This window comes from Lontra canadensis, unplaced genomic scaffold (assembly GCF_010015895.1).
Source record: "Lontra canadensis isolate GAN:19392208 unplaced genomic scaffold, GSC_riverotter_1.0 scaffold61, whole genome shotgun sequence".
Taxonomy (NCBI): Eukaryota; Metazoa; Chordata; class Mammalia; order Carnivora; family Mustelidae; genus Lontra; species Lontra canadensis.
In genome coordinates, this window is record NW_022631055.1 from 10,095,185 (window position 1) to 10,118,440 (window position 23,256).

Sequence of the window (23,256 nt, forward strand, 5' to 3'; positions counted from 1 at the left end):
GAGAAGATTTAACAGGGTGTTTAGAGCCCTGGACAGGCTGTTACACGGGAGCCCAGCACCCCTGTTCTGGTGACAAATCTTTGGGCCCCAGGAGGTGCAGGGACCCTTTTCCTTGCTGTGGCGGGCAGGTGGGTGTTCCTGCACAGGGAAGGCCAACACTTTCATAAGAACCTGTTCCACGACTGTGTTTAGTAATTGTCTGCCAAACCAAACCAGACCAAACCACACTTGCTCAGCTATAAATACCCCACGCATGTGCCAGCCTGCCTCGCTCCTGCCTTGCTCCTGCCCCTCTCCCTTCCCTCAGAGCTCCACATCTGGTGTAATAAGCCGCTTGCCTCTTCCCCAACACAGAGCTTCAATCACACCGCCTTCTAGAAGGAGTCAGGGGAAGAATTACACTTAGAAAAACAAGTGCAGGTGGGAGGGGGGCTGAGGAGCCTGTGGGGTTTGGAAGAGCTATTTCTAACTGTCCTGATGAGCACTTGGTGTCCACCTGGAAAGTGGGAGGTGCCACTGCAGACAGAGGCTTATAACCACCCAATTTACTCCACGCCCTGCAAAGCGCCACTTTCTCCCCCGCCCTTCTCCCTTCCCCCAGGATTCCATGGCTTCCTGCTCCTTGTGTGTCGTCCGGGACAAATCCATCCTCTCTGGAGGCCATGGTGGGGGTTGGGGGGCACAGGTGGGCATCAGAACAATGGCTGTGTAAATCTGCCACCTCAAATTCTTGGGAACACAAAGCCTGGTACGCAGACTTCCAGCTCAACCAGGCAGTTTGCCCTGTGTGAAAGGAAGGCAAACCCACGTGGTCCCAGAGTGTCGTCAGAGCTGCGTGGTCAGTCACATCACCAGATGTGCCGTTTGGACACCCTTCCTCTTCCCTTGGGCCTCATGTTGTTGGCCCCGTTTCCCCGGAGAGGCCTCAGAACTGGCCCAGAGGAGCTGGCTGATGGCTTCAGGGCTGACGTGCTTATTGTGGCCCTGTGGAGGTCTTTCTGCCTGAACACAGCCTCTTTTTGAAATGCAAACACATCCTGGAGACCCTTCTGGTGCCCTCTCCGAGATGTGAGGTAGCAGAGATGCCTTGGTGGGTTACCCGGGCTGCTCGCTGGCCTCTGCAATTGGGGAGGCTCTGGAAGTCATAGGGTTGGAAGAGAGCTCTTCTAACTGCTCAGGAAGATCTGGGAAGGTTCTGGCATTTCCTCCACCGGGGGAATGGAATCCTTCATAGACACATGGACCACAAGAGGAACATCAGGGCAGGCTTCCTTCTCCCCAGTGTCTTCCTCATCCTGTTCCTGACCAAGCTCAAGTTCATCCCATGCCAGCTGGCTCCACGTCACCCACTGCTCTGCAGACTTCCAGGGATGTCCTGATCTAGGGCTCCTTGAAGAACAGGTCCTCTGGGGCCCCTCCAGGGCACCCACAGAGCCCTCACATTGGCCAAGGTTGGAAATGAGGGGTGGAGATATCACTGCACGTGGCCCCACACCTGGGCTGTCTTTTTAGTGTCTGTGGGAAAGACTGTCTTTCTTTCACCGTTTGTTCTTAATCTCAGATTTCCTTGAAACCCATCACCATCTCATCAAATGCTTCAGGGTCTTCTTTCAAACCATGCAGTCTTTCTCCCGCTGGACCGTGCGATGTCCACCTCATTGCAAACCCAGTAGCCCTCTGCCCGGTGACGAGACTGGGGAGGGAGGAATCAGGAGGGTCTCTGGGGGCAAAATGGCAAAAGAGGGACCAGAGCTGAACACCCGACCAGGAAGCAGAGGCGAAAGCTTGAGGGGGTTGTGCCGCACAGCTACGCAGACACTCTCCATCACGGGCCCCCGTCTCACCTTGGAAGGCGGGGAAGGCCCTTGGTCACCAACAGCTGGTCTTGCAAGGCTGCTCCCAGCTTACAAAAGCCCAGCTGAAAGTCCAAGTCAGATACACAGGACTGGCCCACCAAACTGCCATAGGCAGGTGCTGGGAACCTCCATCCACTCCGTTCTCTGAAAGGGCAGCCTGGTGCAGAGGCCAAAGGGGTAACTCCATGACAGTTAATCCATTGAAAGGGTATCCTATCCAGTGTGGGGGAGGCTGGTCAGTGGCCATCTCAGGACGCTGTAATCTGACCCAGGTAAAACGTACTTCTTTCCCTTCCCATTAGCTCAGCGTCGATTCGCCTTCACTGCATTGACCTCAGCTCGTAGGGCCTGGACGGGTTCAGTCTGGTTCAGCAGTACAAGCCCAGGGGAGAGCATTGCCTGCAGGGTGGGGCCCCGACCCCTGGGTGCCTTGAGGATGGCTCACAGTTACAGAGGTGCTGTGATCATCCGCCTGTCTTACCATCCCCCTGCTGAGAATGTCAGTGTACCCTACAGACTGTAACTGAGTACGGTTTTCAACCCTTGGGGAAAACAAATCTAGAAACGGGGGTAGAGGTCAATGACATGCCCCTCTTAAGATTACTTGTGAGTGTAGAACAGTGTCATCATAACCCAACCTCCAGCTCCCGGGTGTTGGCCACAGGCTGAGCCCGAACCCAGCCAGCTGGAGGTCGGGGCTGAGGGGCAGGGCTGGGACAGAAAAAGTGCTTTGTCGATGGAGTTCAGTGGTGGGACCGTCACCTTGCTCTTAACCTGCGAAGTCCAGGAGGGGCACGGGGTGGCTAGGCTGTGAAGGCCTGCGCTCTGGGGCCTCCCGCTCGGAGTGTGGAGATGGAGGCCTGGGCATCAGCGGATGCCACATCCCAGAATAGCAGTCACAGATGCAGCTGGTCCAGTGAAGTGGTTCCTCAGAGCCTCGGAAAGGGAAGGGACATTGCCTGCTGTGCCCAAGGAGAGGTGGTGCTGGAAATGCTGGAGCACGCATTGGGAGTCTGTCGGGCCTCTCCACTTGCCACAGACACACTTCCCTCCCCAGCTCACGTTTTCCACACTCCTGCTGCCTCTGGCAGCGCCAGCCTGTCGGAAAGCCCATTCCTCTTCAGCGGAGCCACAGTCAGTTCTATGCCCGCCCCCACCCTTGGGGAAGTCTGAATGTGTTCCCACTCGGGCTTCTGGCCCCCACGCCTGCTCACAGGCTGGGGCGGACCAGAACACCCCTCCTGCATGGACACGGACCCAGCAGGTGCCCAGATGTGCACACGCAGCCTCACCCATTCCCTGGCCCTAATAAAGGCTGAACTCTGGAAGAATGGCCGAGCCCAGTCCTAACCCGCTGCCCCCTCCCTGACTTCCGTGCATGGTCACCAATTCCCCTAGTGCCTGGAGCTGGATTTCTCCTCCTTCCCCTCTGAGAAGCAGCACCAGTGTCAAGTAAAGAAGACCAGAAACTCTTCCTGGAGCCTGCTGGAACAGAGGGCTGCCCCTTTGTCAGCAGTCAGGTGGCTACCGTCAAGGCTGCCCTGGTCAGCAGGGTTGCTGTACTCCATACCTTCATTTGCGGAGAGCCTGCTGTTCTCGGGAGCTCCAAGCCAGTTGGTAAGAGTGGAGAAGTGGATGAGACGACACACAGAGCCTTGTCGCAAGCTCACCTCAACAGTGTCCAACAATCAGCAGTGTACACTGGACCAGAGAGAGAATCATTTAGTGAGACGGATGCTACTGTCTTCTGTCCAGCGAGTGGACGTCTGGGAAGTTTGTGCAAGCGTGGTGCAGCTCTGCTATCCCTGATGGCCCTCCCACCGGAAGGCCCTTGCCACTCTTGAGTGTGACTCTAGTCTTTAAAGAGGTGTTGTTGTTGTTGTTTTCCTATGACCCTAAGCTCTAACTTCCTCTGAGCTCAACCAGATTTGTCTTGCACTGGGCAAAACTAGCCGTGTTGCTAGACAGCATGTTAGTGTGAGACCTGTGGAGGGGTTCTCAAAGATCATTTCTACTTCGAATTTCCCCATATTACTGACTGACGTTGGAAACTAGCCCCCACATAAGCTACCATGTGGCGTACTTTTCCGCACATGCAAAGAGTCACTATACCGCTATGGACAGAGGCTATTCTTTTTTTCTTTTTTCTTTTTTTTTTAAAGATTTTATTTATTTGACACAGAGAGAGCGAAGGAGAGAGAGAGAGAGACAGAAAGCCAGCACAAGTAGGGAGAACAGCAGGCAGAGGCAGAAGCAGGCTCCCTGCTGAGCAGGGAGCCGGATGTGGGGCTCAATCCCAGGACCCTGGGATCATGACCTGAGCCGAAGGCACCTTCACTTCACTGACTTCAGCCCCTCACTTCACCGACTGAGCCACCCAGACGCCCAACAAAGAAATTTCTTGAGGAAGACTCTTTCGGGCAATGGAGTAGGATCTGCTGGTCTTTGAGTTCCTGAGAAGCAGATGCAGAGGCCTGGCTGGAATGGCAGTAGCTGGGAGCCGGCCCCCAGGGATCCCCACCTTCTGGCATTCCTCCCCCGTGTGGCTCCCACTCCCACACGGAGTCTGGATGGCCTGTGCAGACCGTAGAGATCAGCAGAAGTGATGGTGATGTCCCCTCCAAGACCAGCTTATAAAGGCTACGGCTTCTGTCTCTCTTTCTGCCCTCTCTCAGATCACTCACTTTGGCAGAAGCTGGCCGCGGAGTTGAGGAAGCCTGTGGAGAGCCCCCCCAACCCTGACTCCCGTGTAAGGACCGGGAAGCCTGCTGGCAGGCACATGAGTGAGCTTGGAAGCAGTTCCTCCAGCCCATTCCGTCCTGACATGACAGCAGACCCACCCCCAACATTTTGGAGGCAACATCCCAAGAAACCCTGAGCCCTGGCCTCCCAGCTAAGCCGCTCCCAGATTCCTGACTCTCAGAAGCTGCATGACATAATAAATATTTGTTGTTTTTAAGCCTCTGTGTGTTGGGGTGATTTGTTATGCTGCAGTAGAGGACCCGTGCACACAGGGCATGAGTGCCCCTGGCTGCATGGGCCATCCACAGGCTCCCTGCTCTTGAGCAGGCGCCCCCCTCCCTGCCTCAGTTCTCCCCTTGCGTCCACTTCCTCTCGTGTCCTTCCTTTTGTTTTTGTCTTACCTTAGAGTGCTTAAAAACGACATCAACCTGAGCTGGAGTCAGCCGCAGGACAGCCCCCCAGAGACTGCCTTGGACCTTAGCCTAAGCTACATCTGTAAGGTTAGTCAGACACGCACTTCTGTTCACTTTCCAGACCTGCTGGGCAGGTGCATGCGGTCAGTACCACTGAGCACATGGAGGGTGCCAGGACTGATACTATCGAAAGCCCACAGTCCCCACAACCGGGCCTGCCACCCAAGTACCCCATGGGGTGCTTAACTCTGGGCCTCGCTGCTTGTTTTTCTCAGCCACTGCACAGCCCAGCCATGGGGCTCACAGGGCTCCATCCCCTCCTGCCCTGCTGGGCCCCCCAAGGAGGCCCTCCCTGTCCTAGCTCTCTCTCCACTCCAGTTCCTGGCGCTGTGTGCCCTAGCCCAGCCAACGGCCTACACCGATGGGGAGCTCTTGGGCCTGATTGAGCTCCTGTGCCGAGCTGGCCTAGATGTGGGGCTCCGCCTGCTACCCAAGACTGATCTTCAGCAGCTTCTGCTTCTGCTCCTGGAGAACATCCATGAGTGGCCCGGGCAGGTACCATGAACCCCCAAGCCAAAGCCCAAGCCCTAGCCTCCTCTTTAATGTCCTGAGCCTCCGCCCACGGCCTCGTCACTAGGGACTGAAGTCGCACCTCAAGGGCACTCCATGGGAATAGCAGGCTTGGAGGTCACCAGGAGGCCAGGGAACATTCTCGCCAGTCCCTGGCCTCTGTGACCGCCACCCTCCTCACCCCTTAGTCTCTGGCTTCCACCCTAAGAGGGCTGGTGGGGAAATCAGGGTGAAGGCGGGCTCTCCTGCAGCCCACCTTGCTTCCTGCCATCCCCACAGCTCCAGCCGCTGTGCTGTACCCTGAGCAAGGTGTCAGATCACCACCACAACCTGCTGGCCCTCGTGCAGTTCTTCATGGATGTGACCTCTCGGAGCAGGTGGGTTGCTGCTCCACCCCTGCCTCCTCCCTCTGAAGCTCATCCCTTCCCCTGGGACACGGTGGGGTGTGGGGGTCCAGAATCCTCCCCATCAGTCCCAACAAATCTCCCCCTCCTGCCTGATCTCTAACACCCAGGAGAAGGAACTAAAAATACAACTCACTAATGAGTTCATTACGAAAGGAAAAAAGCCTAATTTTCTTAACATGGTCTTATTAGCAAAACAATTGCCTTATACAATTAGCTTCTGACTGCAGCTACGCCCCCCTCTTCCTTCCCACTGCCTGCTGCTTCCCAGCCCTTGGTAGAGGGTTCCTTCTTGTCCCTCAGACCTCAGTTGCATTGTGTCCCCTAATCCGTCCTCCCCCAGCCCTCTCCCAAACTCTCATCATTCTGCTTTGTCTTCTGCACAGCCTGGCTTGCTGCCAGAAATTTATCTTACTGTCTGTTCCTTGTTTTTGGTGCCTTTCCCCCATGTTACCTCCAGAAGAGCAGGTTCCTTAGAGGAGTCACTGCCATATCCCCCAGCGTCTAGAAAAGTACCTGACGTGCTCTTGGCACTCTGTCCATCCTTTTCAAACGAATGAACTCAGCGCTCTGCTCCCCGAAGGGTGGGACCCATTCACTGGACCTGGCTCCACCCAGTCTCCCCTCGCCTCCTTCCTTCCCCCGCTTTATAGGCCACAGCCATAGGGAATTCCTTGCCCTTCCCAGAGCAGACCATTCCTCATCTCTCCTCTCTTCTCATTTAGAATGATGGCCCTCCTCACCCTTGCAACCAGGCCCGTCCTAGGGCCTTTCAGGAAGACCCCCAGCCTCCCAGGCTTCACAGCCTCCTCCTCGGTAACCCTATCCATGGGGGCCATTCCCCTGCACTTCCCTCCCCAGAGGCAGCTTCTGGAAGCAGGCTGGGCACTCCATTCAGACCAATATCCCAGGACCCAGTGGGTGCAGTCATGCTGAGCTTCAGTCCTGAGATGGAGAATTCAGTCTCTTTGTGAATAGAGAGAGGAGGCCTCTCCACATTCCTGAAAGGGAGTTGTTGCTCTTTATTTGAAAGAACTGGGCTTCCAGAAGCTCTGTCTGAGGCCTTTAGGTGTGAACACTAAAGCAGTGCCTCAGTGGGCGCCATCTGCATTAAGCCCAGACGTGTGGGAAGTCTTGCCATAGGATCTGAAGAGGCTGACCTCTGCCTCCAGGCTCCCTGCTCAGCCCCAAACAGCTAGTTCGCTGTGTCGCAGAGTCAGAAATTGTAGGCTCAGGGCGCCTGGGTGGCTCAGTGGGTTAAAGCCTCTGCCTTCAGCTCAGGTCATGATCCCGGGGTTCTGGGATTGAGTCCCTCATCGGGTTCTCTGCCCGGCAGGGAGCCTGCTTCCTTCTCTCTCTCTCTCTCTCTCTCTCTCTCTCTGCCTGCCTCTCTGCCTACTTGTGATCTCTGTCAAATAAATAAATAAAATCTTAAAAAAAAAAAAAGAAATTGTAGGCTCAGAGGTCTCTCCCATCCCCACCCCATTATGCCTGTTCATTCCAAATCCTGTCCGTTCTGACTTCCAAATCCCAAATCCTGTTTGTGGTGGCCTGTCCATGTTAGCTCAGTGAAAACAGATCCCTGTCTGGGTCTCAGCCACCTCTGTCCCACTTGCTCCTGCTTTCATGTCCCGTCTCTCACCTGGATGGATGTTGGCAGTGGCATTCTGTCTCCCGCCTCGAAGTCTGTCTGCTCTATGGTTATATGGGATTATCGTGTCTCTGCCTTACCTCCACGCCAAGTCCAAACCTCCAGGGCCCATGTTGTCCCACCCCAATTTCCCATTTGCTCCCAACAGGCCACATTATTGATACTTGCTTATCTTCCTTTCTTTCCTTTCTTCCTTTCTTTTTCTTTTAAAGTAGGCTCCATGCCTAACATGGTGCTTGAACTCACCACCCTGAGATTAAGAATTGCATGTTCTACCGAATGAGCCAGCCAGGCGCCCGTCAGTCTCGCTTTCATGTATTTATATATACATGTATGCATATGTCTACATACATATATGTATGTGTATGATGAACCTCATTAATTTTCATAGCTGTGTAGTGTTCCCAGGTATACATACAACCAGGGTACAAGCTTTGTACATCTATGTAAATATTTCTATAGGATAAACTCTTTGAAGTGAAATTGCAATCCTAAGGTATATACATTTAAAATTTGGCCTCTAACAAAAGCTGTATTAATTAATAATACCACCAATGGACATGAAAATGTCTGTTTCTCCACTGTGCATTCTCAGTTTTGTTTTTAAGTTTTAGTCAATCTGGTAAGTGAAAAATATCCTGTGGTTCTGATTTTTATTTCTCGGACTCCCAGTGAAGTTGAGAATCTTTTTATATGTTCATTGGCCTTTTGTGTTTCTCTTATTGTAAATTATATCTTGATACTTCTTGCCCATTTTTCTGTGGGGCAATTAATCTTATTAACGTATTGGTAGTTGCTTATTCTATATGTTTCAGCACTGTATTTTCTTCTAAGTCTATATATCTTTTTTTTGCACATCCTTTTTAAATCTTCGTGTGTGATATCTTTCGTTGAACTGAGGTTTTGGGTTTTTCTAAGTTTTATTTTAGAATAGATGTAGCTTTACAGAGAAGTTATGTGGATGGTATAGAAAATTGATTCTCACTGAAGCTGTGTTGAAAAGAAAAGCCTTCCCCATCCCAAGATCACAAAAATACTATGTTCACTTTCAGTGCTTACCTTAACTTTGTTGCTTTTAGTTCTTAATCCCATCTGGAATCTATTCTTCGAAGATAAGAGATGAGGATGTAACTTTATTTTTTCCACCTCTGAAGAGCCAGCAGGTCAACACCAACCTTTTTTTTCCCTCTCTCTTCATAATCCACCTTTCCTAACAGGTTTAAGACTCCCTTCAACATATCCTAAATTTATGATGTCGTTCATCTGTTAATTGATTCCGGTAGATTTCAAGGATCCATTCTTTTCCAGGGTGTCTTTATAATTCCAGCACCCCCACTAAGTGTTCTTCAAATGCCAGGAGTGAATATAATGGAACACTCTGGTCTCACTGGTTTTTTTGTTTGTTTGTTTTTTACGATTTTATTTATCTGAAAGAGAGTGAGAGAGATCACAGAAGGAGAAGGAAAGGGAGATTCAGACTCGCCGCTGAGCAGAGAGGCTGAGGCAGGGCCCGATCTCAGGACCCTGAGATCATGACCAGAGCCCAAGGCAGATGCTTAACTGACTGAGGCCCTTAGTCAGTTTCAAACGGTCACTTCAACTAGGGTGATAATTCCTGCCACACGTCTCAATTTCACACAGACACATCACCTCACTTTCAAACAGACACATCAACTAGGGTGATAGTTCCTGCCACACGCCTTGCTAAGAAAGAGGGATGGGTATTATTTATTTATTTCTCTATCTGTCTAGAAATTTTATCTTACTTTTCTAAATAGATAAAACATTCAAATAGGGGCGCCTGGGTGGCTCAGTTTAACTTTTAACTAATAAAAGTTAAAGCCTCTGCCTTCAGCTCAGGTCATAATCCCAGGGTCCTAGGATCAAGCCCCGCATCAGGCTCTCTGCTAGGCAGGGAACCTGTTTCCTTCTCTCTCTCTGCCTGCCTCTCTGCCTACTTGTGATCTCTGTCTGTCAAATAAATAAATAAAATCTTAAAAAAAAAATTCAAATAGAACAAAATTCAAAACGCACCAGGAATACTTATTGGAAATGTGCCCCTCCCCCTACCAGACACCTAGCTTGCCTCCATTTCCCCTCCGGGCTTCTTGTGCCTGTTCTCCTTGCCCTTCTTCTCACTTCAAGGTATGTTTTGGCAGTCGTTCCAAATGGGATCAGAAAGCGCTTCTAATTCTTTTTTACAGTCTCGCTGTGGTCTCTCGCCAGCCAACCCCCACTCCCCCAGCCCATGCTCCCTGTGGTGGCCATGTTGGAGGAGCTTGCTGGCAGCCTGTTCTGCCCTTGCTGGTGGCTGCCCCACTGGGCTCAGTGCCCAGACTGACCCCAGGAAGGAGGGCGTACTGTTGTACATTCTGTCACATTCTTCATCTACTGACTGGTTAAGCACAAAGCGAGAACTTCCACCAGCATTTGTGTGAGGTACCTCCCCCCCACCCCCCCTACCCCCCGGACCTTGGTGACCGAGATTTCAGGGAGGCACTGTAAATTGAAGGCACACTTGAGCTCGACCGAGAGAAATGAAAGTAAATACAAGAGCAGACCGTTTGAAATGGGGCCAATGGGAAGACTTTCCCTTGGAAGAGAGTCTCTCTGGGGACTCTGGCCCCTCTGGGGTAGCTCCAGGGAGCTGGGGGATGGGGGACAGGGAGGGGTGGGGGGGCTTGCCCTTCTAGCCCTGTGCAGGGTCTCCAGTGTGTGTTCTGAGGGAAGCCCTGCAGCCACTCCCAGGAGCCCCTTTAGGGGGAGGACAGAGTCTGAGGGCTCTCACTCCACCAAAAGCTGATGTGCACAGGCTCTAGGACCCGCCTCCTTCACCACCCGCGAATGTTTATTAAATATCCCAGGGATGCTGTTTAAACTGTGGCCTCCAAAGTAGAGGGGAAGATGAAACCAGCTTGAGCAGGCTGCCGGATCAGCCAGATTCTGGCCAGCAAGGAGCAGCTGACTCCCCATGTCCAAGTGCGAGAGCCCAGGGGAGAAGGTGGACTTCAGAGGCTTCGGGTCTTTGCACCCTGGGAATAAGGGCCATGGAATGTGCAGGCACCCCATAGTGTTCCCCAAGTCTCCCTTGTTTTCCTTTGTGTTCCAAGCTGCTGGAGTGGGGCTGCTCACTCCTCTCTGGGCGGGGCCAAGGGCTACACCTTAGCGGGGAGTCATGCCCCCAACGCTCAGCTCGGTGCAGGCCCTAAACCAGTTCATTGTCTCCCAGTCCATCTGCCCTCTGCTGCCTTCATGTCCTGGCTCCTTGTTCCACCACAGTTCCCTTGCTATGTGCCACCACACGTGGCCTGTCCCTATGTGGGCCCCTGATCCCTTCTGGCTGACCAGGACCCACTCTGAATGGCTGGCCAGCCTCCTTGTGGCCCTCAGCAGATTCCAGATGTCACCCTGTTTCCTGCTGCTGAAATCTCTACCCCAGCAAACCGCTCTGCCCCTTCTTTCTCTACTGTCTGAGTGCCAGCCACCCACACACCGAGTGGACCCACAACTCACCTCCTTGCTTTTCTCCCGGCCCCACCTCCCATACTCAGGACCCCAGCAGTCCTGCCCCTTCCAAACCTTCTGCAGACGCCCCTTATTCCTATCCCTTTCACTTTTTAGTCACTGGTGTCTCTTCCTCAGCAAATACGTGCACTCGTGTGTCTCCTACCTTAGGATAGCAGTTCTGCTGCTGACCCCCTCCTCCAGCCCCTCCTGCCCCTCTAAGCTTCCCTTCCCCTGGTCTCCCTTTACTCCATTCACCCAAAACAGGCACCCTGAACCCTGCCCACCCTGGACACATGGTGGATTCTTCAGAGCTCAGAGTGTTGGAGAGAGTTCTCACCTGAGAAAACAGACATCTCGGGCTCTAGGGGTGGGCAAGGCCAGAACATTCTAGAAGGAGGCAGCCATGGTCCAAAAACCATCGATATTTTAGAAGGTCTCAAAATCCAGAGGAACAAGAGGCAAGACGAAGATCAGGTCTAGGGGTCGAGAGGCCATGCTGGAGCTGAGAGGGCAACAGAGAAAACGTGGGTCCTGATGAAGCCAGGAGAGTGAGGGTTTTGTGGCTGAAGAGGATCTGCCTCGCCTTTGTGAGTGGGTGTGCATGTAAGGGGTGGTAGGAGTGACCTAAAGAGCTAGGAGTAGAGCAGATGCACCTCATCTGGCACTCTAGCCAAACTGCCTTATCAACCCTGACCTAACGGACTTTCCCCAGGAATAATCTTATCATTTTCTTCCTTGGCTACACAATATCATTCTCCCGCCCGACTCCCCTCCCCTTCTTTGGCCCATCCTTCTCAGTTGCCATCACCCGGTTCCTTTCTCCATAGCTCCTCAAGCCTCAGTTTGCCCAGGAATTCTGCCTCAGTCCCCCCCCTGTGGTCCCTCTGCGCAGTCTGGGGAGCTTTCCAGGCTGGGCACTGCGGTGCTCTGTCCATATGGTCCCGCTTCAGGATCTGGTGCCCCCTCCCCAGCTGTGGAGTGTCACCCTGCCAGCCTACCCCAGGAATTCCCTTTGCTGAACACCATCCCCTTATCTGACGTTAGGTGCCTTCCTTGGGAACAGCCCAGTGCTGGGGGCAGAAAGGCCTGCCCCTCTGCCTCGATCTGGGATGTCTCTGAAGGACTTTGCCAGCCCCAGAGGTCCTTGCGGGGTCAGCCAAGCGCTTTGCTGTGACTGCGTTTCAGCCGGGCTTTTCCCTTTGGCACATACCTACTTCCTTCTTCCCTATAGGAGGTCATCCCAAAAACACCTGTCTCCCTTCTCCTAGCATGCTCCCCTCTGCTTCAGAATACACCTCCTGGGGAACTCAACCTGGGAGACACTATCTCTTCCTCATCCATGGCTGCAGCTCCAAGCACATGCCAGGGGCTCCCAAGTCAATACCTTTGGCCAGATTTTTCTGCTAAGCGCCAGATCTGCATAGACAAGTATTTCTGGTTTAGCATGTGCAGAATAGAAGTCACTACTTTCCAAGGAGGGCCACCTTCTCCTGGTATCTCCAGGTATCAGCACCTGCCTACTGCCTGAAGCCTGGGAGACTGGGGTCACCTCCTGTCCCCCTCCAACTCCTCCTCCCCAACAATAGCCACGTCTCCCATCACCCTCCCACAGTTCCAGCTCTTAACACAGTGCCCTCTGGACTGCCACCTCCTCCAGGCTGTCCTCCATCTGACCCATGCCTGCAGTGTCCAGCAGTATCACCTCCTTCAGATGCACAGCTGGCCAAGTCATTCTTTTGCTCTATTAAAATCCCTCAGGCTTTGGTCCTCAGGGTGAAATTCAAACAGTGGCATACTAGGCCTCTGTGCCTTCTTTTCCAATCCTACCTTATCTCCCTGCCCAGCGTCCTTGGCAGGCTCCCCTGCTCCAGCCACCCTAACTCAGGATTTGTCTCAGAGCCTCTCAGCATCAGTTCCATCTTCCCTTATCCCTCTCCTCCTCTTTACCTGGATTTCCTCACCCTCAAGACGAGGCTCAGACCAAGGCAACTCTCCTGAGAAACCTCTTGATACAGGCACTGATTGTCGGCACCCTTGGCTCACCCCTTGGGCTGTGAGCTTCTTGAGGGAGGAGCTGTGACTTTGCTCCCTGGGGGCCTTGGAGCCCGGCACTGAGGAGGGACTCATGCAAGTGCTCGTGAAGCAATTGCTTCTAGACAGCAGATCTCAAAGAGTATAGAGTTGGGTTTTTAGTAGCCAATTCCAAACAGAAAAATGGCTCAGGCAGGCTCAGAGATGGGGTGCGGTCGCACTTTGAATGCAAAGTGCAGATGAACCCAGTAAGGCAAAAGGGGGAAGTATCTGAAGGTCACGGGGACTGCAGCCAGAGTTCAAGCATGATCTCGGATTTTGAAATCTGTGCAGAAGATGGAAAGTAGGACGCAGAAACAAGGCAGATGGACAAACGGCACAGACCAGTGTTAGAGCCAGTGGGGAACACGGAGGCCCAGAGGAGGGACTTCCGCGTAGTTGTTTATGAAGCAAGGAATGCTGTTTAAGGCTGGCAGTGAAATATTGACCCTGATGAAGATAGAACAACACTACATAATTTCTATTTTGCTTCTCTTCTCTTTGTCGAGGGGCATGATCTTTCATCAGGACTCCACTATTGATCAAAGGGAATTGAAGCCTAAGACAACGCAGGAGGAGACAGCAGGGGTGGCCTCCCGCTGTGCTGAATGGGGGGGGGTGTTTAAGTCCCCTGTGGTACAAGGGTGTCCCCTGTCAGTCCTGGGAGAGGAGCAGACAGGGTCCCTCAAGTTCACGGAGACCTCCAGAGGTGGGGAGGGAGGGTGCAGAAGGAGCATGGCGGGCTTGAGGTGCCCCCCACCTCATTCCCCAGGGTTGGTTTGCCAGCACATACACAGCAAAGGAAGCTCTGCTTTCTAGGATTCCTAAGAATAAATCATACCAGACTAGCCTCGTTTATGTTTTGACAGGCCAGCCAGCATAGTACTCTGGAGAGGGCTGTCTGGGTTTTTATAAGGCGCTTGTTACAGACTACCATCCAATCCTGAGGACAAGGTGAGAAGTGTGAGCTGAGTGATTGACGCTGAAGTAGCTGGGCTCCTTGTGGTCAGGTGCGGCTGGCCAGCAGAGTGCAGGCACCCAGAGTCTTGTCTTAACTGACAGGTTGGTCAGGGAAGACCCAGTGTCTCCACCGAGGCCATTAATGGAACAATAGTCAGACTCACACATGACCTGAATACAGCTGACAGAGAACGGAAGATCCCAGAAGATCTCAACAAACCATAATGACAGTCTGAGAGGAAACGAGAGACCTAGCTGCACAACTAACAAGAGGATCTGGGAAATGGGATTTGACAGCAAGACGTGTGAGAGAGACTTTGGGCTCAGTGCGCAAACTGCGTCACATGGCGGGGGCAGCCAGGAAAAGGAGCCTCAGGGCCAGCTTGGAGCACCTCAATGACAAGAATGTTGACAGCCCCCAGGGCCTTCAGAGGACCCAACCCACAGTGGCAAAAAGATTCTGAATGAGAGAAAAGTATGGGTGTCGCATACATAGAGAAGAGATAGTTGTGGGAAATGGCGGCCACCTCCCTCAGGTATGTGACGGGACAAATTAGACGGATAAATCTGCGGTCATGAGATGGCGTGACTTTTTTTTTTTTTTTTTTTTTAAGTAAGCTCTACCCCCACCATGGGGCTTGAACTCATGACTTACAACCCTGAAATCAAGAGTCACATGCTCTACCAACTGAGCCAGTCAGGCGCCCCCTAGATGGGGTGAGTTTGAAGATGTGTTCTAAGCCTGAGGTACTACGGGTTTCCTCATCATAACGAAAAGAAAGAAAGAGGGAAGTAGGATGGTAAAGAGGATAGGCGTTGGGTTGTAATCATCCGTCCGAACTTTATTTACTGAACAGCAGTAACCTCTTTATCTGTATAATATACTTGCAGGAAAGGACGCATCAGAGGGGGCTACTTAGTGCTCTCCGTGAAGGGGGCCGTCTGTGTAACTGCTGTATCTTAGGGCAGACTATCACCTGCTCCCCAGAAACTCCCTCGAGCCCTTCGCAGGCATTCTCTCTCCAATGAAAACCCCGTCCCTGACTCCCATCCCGTAGCTTCGTTTTGCCTGTTTTTTAAACCCGGGCATAAGCGCGGCCGTGTGCAGTGTTCTCTGTCGTGTCTGGGTTCCTTGGCACAGCGGCGACACTTTTGGCTTCATCCACGGAGAAGTGAGCTGCTGTGGACGGATCCTTCACGTTGCCATGTGGTGGTCCCCTGTAAGGATCTGTGGATGTGTCTTCCTGTCTGCACTGTGCATGCCCACACTTAAAAGGGTCCCAACATGTGTGTGGATGACAGGGCGGACTCCCAAGGGGACTGCTCTGAGCTCTGAGCCCGGGGCCCTGGTTCTTCCTGCCTGGGCACTATATGCTCACATGTGGGTAGGCTCCAAGTGAAGGACTGGGGGCATGGGGGATGTGGAAGTCAGCGTCATGATAGGGGGCCGTGACACCTGAGAGGCAGCGAGGGACTCGGGCAGATGTCCTGAGGCAGGGTTTTGGGCAGCCCTTCCACAGCGGAACAGGCCACTGTTGTTGCTTCCTGAACTGCCCTAGAGACATGGAAAAGGCAGCTCACGCCTTTGGCCAGATGCCTGATGGCCTTTTAGGGTAGTTCAGCTCTGGCAGGGCCTGGTTCCCTTCTGAACAAGTGAAGGCAAGGGGCACCAGAGGGGGCCACGCTGACCGGTAGATGTCCCAAAGCCCTAGCGGCCCACACTGGTTAGTGCCTTTGCCCTCCTCTGAGTTCTCGTGCGGTGCCCAGCGCCTGGCTGGGCTGCCCCTTGCAGGAGCTAGAGGGAAGGCTGGAGGCTGGGAAGCAGAGGGCCTGTGTTCCACTTCCCAGCTTTGCTGTGGATTTGGAAAAGTCATTTCCAGGTTTCGCAGTGCCTTAGGCTCCTCTGAGCGCTAATCCAGTGTCCTGATCTTACAGAGGCCCATGGGGGGAGGGAGGGCGGAGAAGTGGGGAGGGTGGCAGGGCTAAAGCAGAGGCCTGGCCTGGTGTGAGCCTACAGAGCTGGAGTTCGTTTCCTTATATGACAGTGGCTGGGATGGCTCCAGTCCCTTCTGCATCCTCCTTTGTCCGTCTGGTTTGAGTTCCGGGGAGGCCTTGCTGGGTGGGGTCAGGCAGCTTCTAGGAGAGGAAGAGCCCCTGGCCAACCTCGGCTGGGCCCTTAGGACCCTTTTGCTTGCCCCCTGCACAGTTTGAGTGTTATTTGGGGTGAGTCTTTGCGTTTTTCTCCTCCATAGAGTAAGGTCCCCTTCAAAATTAAAAAGCAGTCCTGTCCCCAGTCCCTGTGTCCCAGTGCAAACTGAGAGCGCAAGAGCCTGTGTTTTAAAGATGGGGGGGGGGCTGTCATAATGAAAGGCAGTGGACAGGCGGGGACAGCGAGGGGGAGCATGCCACCCTCAGATGTGGGTTCCTTTTCATCCATTCACCCGGTGCTTTTTCTGGTGCTTTTCTTCTTTTCTGGACTACAGCCCTGTCCCGACCCACCCAGCCTGCCTCTTCCCTTCTGGAACCACCCCAGCTCAGCTCCACTGGCCTGCCAGCACCCCCACCCTCAGGTTGGCCCCTCCCCACCCTGTGCAGGGTAAAGAGCTCCCACACAGGCCTGGGTTTCGGATTAATGAAGCCCAGATGCAGGACTTCTGGCTCTGGCTACAAGTTAGCTTTGGAGCAACAGCACAGAGGGGCCGTTTACCTCCCACTGTGCTCTGGAGCCAGCTGCTGCTGGGGCTCCCGGGGAACAGCTGGAGAGCAGGTCCTGGCTGCCAATGAGATGGAAGCCATGTGGGGTGTGCCCATGTGCCGAGTGGCCAGGGCTCAGGGACAAAAGGGAAGGTGGGGCTCCCCGTGAGGGGCGAGGGTCTGGCTGCGATTGCAGGGGTCTGGTGTGGGGGATGATGAGGGACTCCTGTTTTCTATGCCATGCCGCTAAAGGAGGCTGTCTCTCGGCAGCTCTCAGAAGGTCAGGTGGGGATGCTGAGGTGCTCCGCAGAAAGGGTTCAAGGCTAAAGGGAGACAGGGTCCTGGAAGGCCCCGTGCTGGTTAATGTCAGGTCTTCCTGATGAAGAATGGATCAGGGATGGTTGGCCCCTCCCTGGGTTGCCAGATAAAATACAAACATTGCATGGGGTGTGGTTGCGGGGTTGTGGGGAGGGGTCAGACATATGGTAAGAAAATGACTCTTTGTTTATCTATAAGAAATTCACATTTAACTGGGCATTCTATATGTTTCCTGGCTAAATCTGGCAATCCTGAGTTTCTTCACTGTGTAATAGTTTTATTGAACTACAGCCTACAAGCAGCACAGAACCCAGATCATAGGCACGTGGCTCAGCGGATGGCCACAGGGGGAACACGTGTGAAACCAGCACTTAGAGCAAGAAAGGCAACAGGAGCAGAACCTGCTGGTCCCCCCAGCCATTACCACTACCCAGGCTGCCAACAGCTGCTCTTTGGCCGTTTTTGTACTTTATAGGAATTGAATCGTGCGCACGTATTCTTTTGAATCAGGCTTCTTTGGCGTGACACTGTGAAGATCATCTGGGACTTTGGGTGTCATTTTAGCTCCCTGTCATTACGAGGGGGATTGAATTGTATCGATAGCGCCCAACCAGGATATGCCTTCTAACGGTGTATTTAAAGTGCACTTCCGTCTTGTGTGTGTGTGTGTGCGCGCGCACGCGTGCATGCGTAGATACCGAGGAGGAGGATTGCTAGGTCATGGGGTGAGCACAAGTTCATCTTTTGTTGATCTTGCCAAGCAGTTTCTTGAAGTGGATATATAGTTCGAATTCCCACCGGCTGGATGTGAGCGTCTCTGCGGCCCACACCACCCCTAGTGCATTGCCCCCTTTCTCATGTTCTCCTTTGTGATGTATGGTGGTACTGCCTGCTGGTGCTTTTTTTCTCTCTTTTTTTTTTTCTCTTTTTCATCTGTTGCTTTGTTGATCCCTCTGACTTTCTTGACAAAGTGCTGAGAACATCAGTAAGGCCTCTGGTTGCGGTACTAGCCTGTCCAGCCCCACAGCGACATCGAGGAGCCCTTCCTACCCCAGTTCCTAACCCCAGTTCCCCATTCCTACCCCAGTTCCCTCCGTCATGTGAGGCCTGGGCAGCAGCAGGCCCTTCTCTGGGGAAGTTGCCGTGGAGACTGGACCACCAAGCCTGGAAGTGGCCAGACTGGATCTTGCCTCCCCAAAGTACTTGTTTAGCATTTCCCAGTGCTGCCTGTAGCAGGCTGTTCCTGATGTCCAGTCTTTCAGTTCCTTGTGCCGTCATTCCAGGAACACGGGGGAGAGCGGCTGCGGGCATCGTCCCAACAGTGCTGTGACCTGAGGGCATTTCCCCTCTGAGGAGCTGGTTCCAGCCCAAGTGTCTTCCTTTAGGTTCCTTCTGTTTCCTCTGGCTTCGGGATCTCTTCTTTGCTTCTTATGATGGTGGCTCTGATTTCTGATGCAGAAACCAGGGACTATGACCACATCAAGGTCCATTCCAGGGGCTAACGTCTGCTGTCCCTGGGGAACCAGTGTATGGAGGTGCAAGAGAGACATGACCTTCTTGGTAGAGACAAGCTATGGCATGGAGCGTGGGCAAAGGAGGGGCCCTCAACCTCTCTTCCCATCACCCATCCTCCTCAATCACTGCCACCCCAGTGTCATCCTCTGGTCTCCACCCCCCCTCCTCTTTTCTCTTTCTGCTCACTCTAGTCCTCAAGGACCTGTGGAAATCAGAGCCCTGAACATGAGCATTTGAAATCCCCATCAGAGGTCTTGAGTCCCAAAGAGAAGAGATACTAGCCCCATGAGTGAATCAGTTAAGACTAGTGCTAGGGGCACCTTCCTTCAGCTCAGGTCATGATCCCAGGGTCCTGGGATTGAGCCCCACATCTGGCTCTCTGCTCAGCGGGGAGCCTGCTCCCCCCACCACCCCGCTCTCTCTCTGCCTGCCTTTCTGCCTACTTGTGATCTCTGTCTGTCAAATAAATAAATAAATAAAATCTTTAAAAAAAAAAAAAAAGCTAGTGCTAGACTCAGAAGCCCAGCCCAAACTGACTGAAGCTAAAAGCACTTTATTGGTCCACATGGCCTAATGACCTGCTGAATGGTCCAGGGGCTGGGGGCTTCAGGCACCACAGGCTCTAGGCTCTAGGTATTGTCAGAGCTCTCTCCCTGTCCTCAGTCTCTTTTTGCTTCATCATCCAGGCTCTCGGGGCTTCAGGCACCACAGGCTCTAGGCTCTAGGTATTGTCAGAGCTCTGTCCCTGTCCTCAGTCTCTATTTGCTTCATCCTCCAGGCTCTCCCACAGGTAGGCAGGATGGTCACCAGCAGGTGTAGGGTTGCCTCCTGTCAGATCAGTGGCCCTGCTGGACAGGCACACGCTCTGCTGATAATTACAACCAGGGCACTCTAAGTGGCGCAGTCACTCCGACTCTGATGGGCCATGCCTGATTCCTGGGCCCACCCTGGCTGAGCAGCTTCTCTAAAAGAAAGTTGATGCCGGGTGGGGGAAAAAAAAAAAAAAAAAAAAAAAAAAAGTTTAGCCCCACTTTCCACTACCCTACGTGGGCTGAAAGATTCTAATGCTGCAAAGGCCAGAAAAGGCCAAGATCTTGCAAAAGCAGTTGAATGTTCCTTATCTCTGTGTATCCTCAGAGAAGCATAGATACTCAGAAAGACCAACTCAGAAGAAAAACACTGCTGAGCCAGCCTCTGCAATTACCAGTGACTTTAAATTTTTTTCCCTTTTGCTTATTTTTCAACTCTACTGTCGTGTTTTATTGCTTCTAAAATACATGATAAATACTATAAACCAGAAGAACAGGGCAAAGTCCTCCAGACAGCACGCCTGTCCCATGAGGCCCCCGTGTGCGCCTCCAGCCCACTCACTCGCAGAGGGTCCCACCCTTTATCCTTCTCGCTCCTTCCCTCACAGGCAGCTTCGAAGCCAGCTCAGCCTCCTGGTCATTGCCCAGATGCTGGACCAGCAAGAGACGCTTCCTCTCTGGCAAGAGAAGGCCCAGGTGAGTCTGGAAGCCTGTGGATGAGCAGAGGGCTCCTGCCAAGGCCTGCCTGCTCTTGCGGTTTTTCCCAAAGGTTGGGAGCCTCAGGCCAAGAGAGCCAAGTTGAGGGTGATTTTTTTTTACTCATTCAGCAATTACTGATTTGTATGCCTACTGTGTGCTAGGCGCTGAGGCTAGAGCAGTAAGGGGGTAGCATGTGTTGCTTGTTTTTGCTTCTTTTTTAGTTGTGGTAAAATATGCATGATAGAACATTTACCGTTTTAACATTTTTTGCTGTTTTTTTTTAACCATCATGACAATTTTAAGTGCAAAGTTCAACCATTCGAAGTGTCCAATTCAGCGGCTCTGAGTCCATTCACAATGCTGTGTAGCCATCAACACCACCATATTTTTTTTCACCCTCCCAAGTAAAAACTCCATACCCATTCAGTGCTAATTCCCATTCTCTCCTTCCCCGTCCCTGCTTATATTACTTCTTATAGGTGGGGAAAAAAACAGTGCAGGTGAAAACAAACCCTATGCCCTTAAAATTACTCACTCCTAGTGCCTCTCCTTTTCCAGTGTTAGGCATTCTTGGGGCAGCAAGAAAAGTAGAGCTTTGTCTTCTTTCTCTCTCCAGAAAGCTCTGACCACAGCCTCTGCAGTTTGGGGCCCTGGGTGCAGCGTGGGTCCCAGCCAGCCCAAGGATGGATGATGGGGAGGCTGAGCATGCTGTCACCCTCTCCCCCTAGAAGCTCCCTGGGATCCCAGAATAGTTGCTGGGTACCACCAATCCCTCCAACTCAGCAGCACAAGGGGGACAAGGCAGTCCCTGTGGAGGGCTATGTGTCTCTGCTCGTAGAAGTATACTCGGGAAGCCTACCTCACCCCTTGCCCAGAGCGCTGAGAGATTGTTCTGGCACATCCTGGGGCAGGCTAGACAATATTGCTGAGTCTGCAGTGCTGGGATTGCAGAGCGGGAGCTCAGAGAGCTGACTGGTTGTGTTGGCTTTTCCTAGTGGGCTTGGCCTGGCTTTTGCCCCAGCTGCCCTCTTTGCCGTAAATACTTTTTCGAAGGACTTAGCCCGGCTGGAGCTTCTTGTCATTCCCGTTCCTACTGAAATGTCACCTCCACTCAGAGGCCTTTCCTAACCACCCAAGCCAAAGTCCCCAGCAAATCACCCTGTATTAAATTGTTTACCTCCTGACATTTTCTTATTTATTGGGTCAGGGTCTGTGTACACACACACACACACACACACACACACCCCGGCTGGAGCTCCTTGAGTGCAGGGACCAAATCCTTCCTATTCACCACTGCCCGTCTGCACCTAGCACAGTGCCTGACACACAGGGACTCTGGGTGTGCTTGTGGAGTGAAGGAGCCTGAGGTTGAGCCCCTGGAGTGTGCGAGAGGAAGTTCCCTCTCCCCTGGGGAGAGGTGGGGGAGGGAGACATAGCAGGCAGACAAGACCACCTGGTCCCAGAGGGCTCTGGAGGGCAGCTGGGGGTCAGTGAGCCCCAAGGAGAACAGAGCACGGGGTCAGAGCGAGGGGAAAGGCCAGAGCGTAGGTATCAGGAAAGGCAGGGCCAGCTGCGGGTGGAGGGTGGGGGCGGCTGCCCCCCTACAGTGTTTGGCGGCCACCAGAGAGGGGCTCAAGCATCAGGGCCTGGGAGCCCCCAGCTTCTGGGGCCCAGCCCTGCCCAGCTCCAAGGCTCTCCAGCCATACTAGTCACCCGCATGCCCACTGCGCCCATCTATTCAGGAGAGCCCAGCTAAGCATCGCCTGTGTGCCCGGCTCCATGCCAGGCTCTGCATCCAGGACCCGGCCTCCGAAGACAGGGTGTGAGCAAGGTGGGCTGAGGGTGCAGTGACTAACGCTGCCCGAGGGCAGTGAAGTGGCTTCCAGAGAAGGTGTCCTGAGCCAGGTCTAGGAGGCTGAGTCAGTGCCTGTGTTGCCCAGAGGAGAGTCTGCTGGGGGCCAGTGTGCGCCATGCATGGCTGCGCCAGCCTCCTGGGGCTCAGGGAGAGGAAGGACCAGCCGGGGCCTGCCTGCGGCCCTCCCTGTGTGCTTCCCCCGTCTCCACTGCGGGCTTGGGGCTGCTGCCAGCACCTCCCAGGTCTCCGGGCTGTAGGCAGTCCCCTTTCCAGTCTGGCCTGTCAGATGGATATTCGCCTTCTGAGGGCCACCACTGTGGCCCCAATAGCCACCCACGTCAAAGCCCACAACGCCCCCTCTCCCAGCTTCTCTATGCGGCCTGCCCTGCCCACGCCACCTGTTCTTCCCAGTCCTCGTTGTGGGCCAGCCCTGCTCTCCCTGCACACAGCTCTGTGCCCTGACCTCCCTGTCTGTATCACATCCCAACCGAAATGGTGGGAGCTAACACTGCCTAGCATGGGCTGTGTGCCGGGGCTGTTCTCAGAGCTTACCTCTCCTAGCAGTCCCCAGCAGTGAGGACTGTTACCATCAGACATTTTTCACAGATGGGGAAACTGAGGCAGGCGCTGTTAGGAAACTTCTCAGGGTCATGTGGCAGGAAAGCCGTGGAGCTGGGATTCAACTGCAGGGTCCTTTCCCTGCTCCTTCAGCCCCTTCCTCCGCTCTCACTGTGGTGAGCCCAGACCATGCTGGCCACTTCCTGCTGAAGGTGCCCTGCTAGTCCCTCGAGCTTTATTCCAAAGTGTCTGCTAGAAGGACAAGGGCTGCGGTTTCTACTTCCTTCATTGATGTGTAAATACTTGATAATCCTTATCAATTGATTGACTATGAAGGGGACCCCAGGGATTGAGAATTGACTCGTCTAGGAGAGGTTCTGGGGTGAGTGCCTGGGCAGAGGCCTCTCAGGACACCGCCGGGCAGGAGGAGTCCCTGATCCTTGGATGGCTTAGCTCTCTGCTTCGGGCTGCAGTCAGAGGCCCTAGCAGCAAGAGCTAAAGAACTAGAATTTAAGGAATGAGACTTCTGTAGGTGGTCAGGATGCAAGCTCCTCCCCACAAGGCCCGCATTTTCCAGGAGAGCTTTGGGTCAGGCTGCTTGCTGTTGTCCTTGGGAATCCTGGAAATATCCCAGA

General features: G+C 53.4%; 1 protein-coding gene across 3 annotated transcripts in view; it reads left to right on the forward strand.

Annotated features, from left to right (window-relative positions):
- Nucleotides 1–23,256, forward strand: part of FAM178B (family with sequence similarity 178 member B) — an 88,039-nt gene that overhangs the window by 44,166 nt on the left and 20,617 nt on the right. For all 3 annotated transcript variants that reach the window (XM_032877906.1, XM_032877907.1, XM_032877908.1), the window contains 4 exons: nt 5,005–5,098; nt 5,390–5,566; nt 5,861–5,958; nt 20,118–20,205. In XM_032877906.1, coding sequence (XP_032733797.1) covers nt 5,005–5,098; nt 5,390–5,566; nt 5,861–5,958; nt 20,118–20,205 — 457 coding nt within the window. The remainder of the gene's footprint in view (nt 1–5,004; nt 5,099–5,389; nt 5,567–5,860; nt 5,959–20,117; nt 20,206–23,256) is intronic.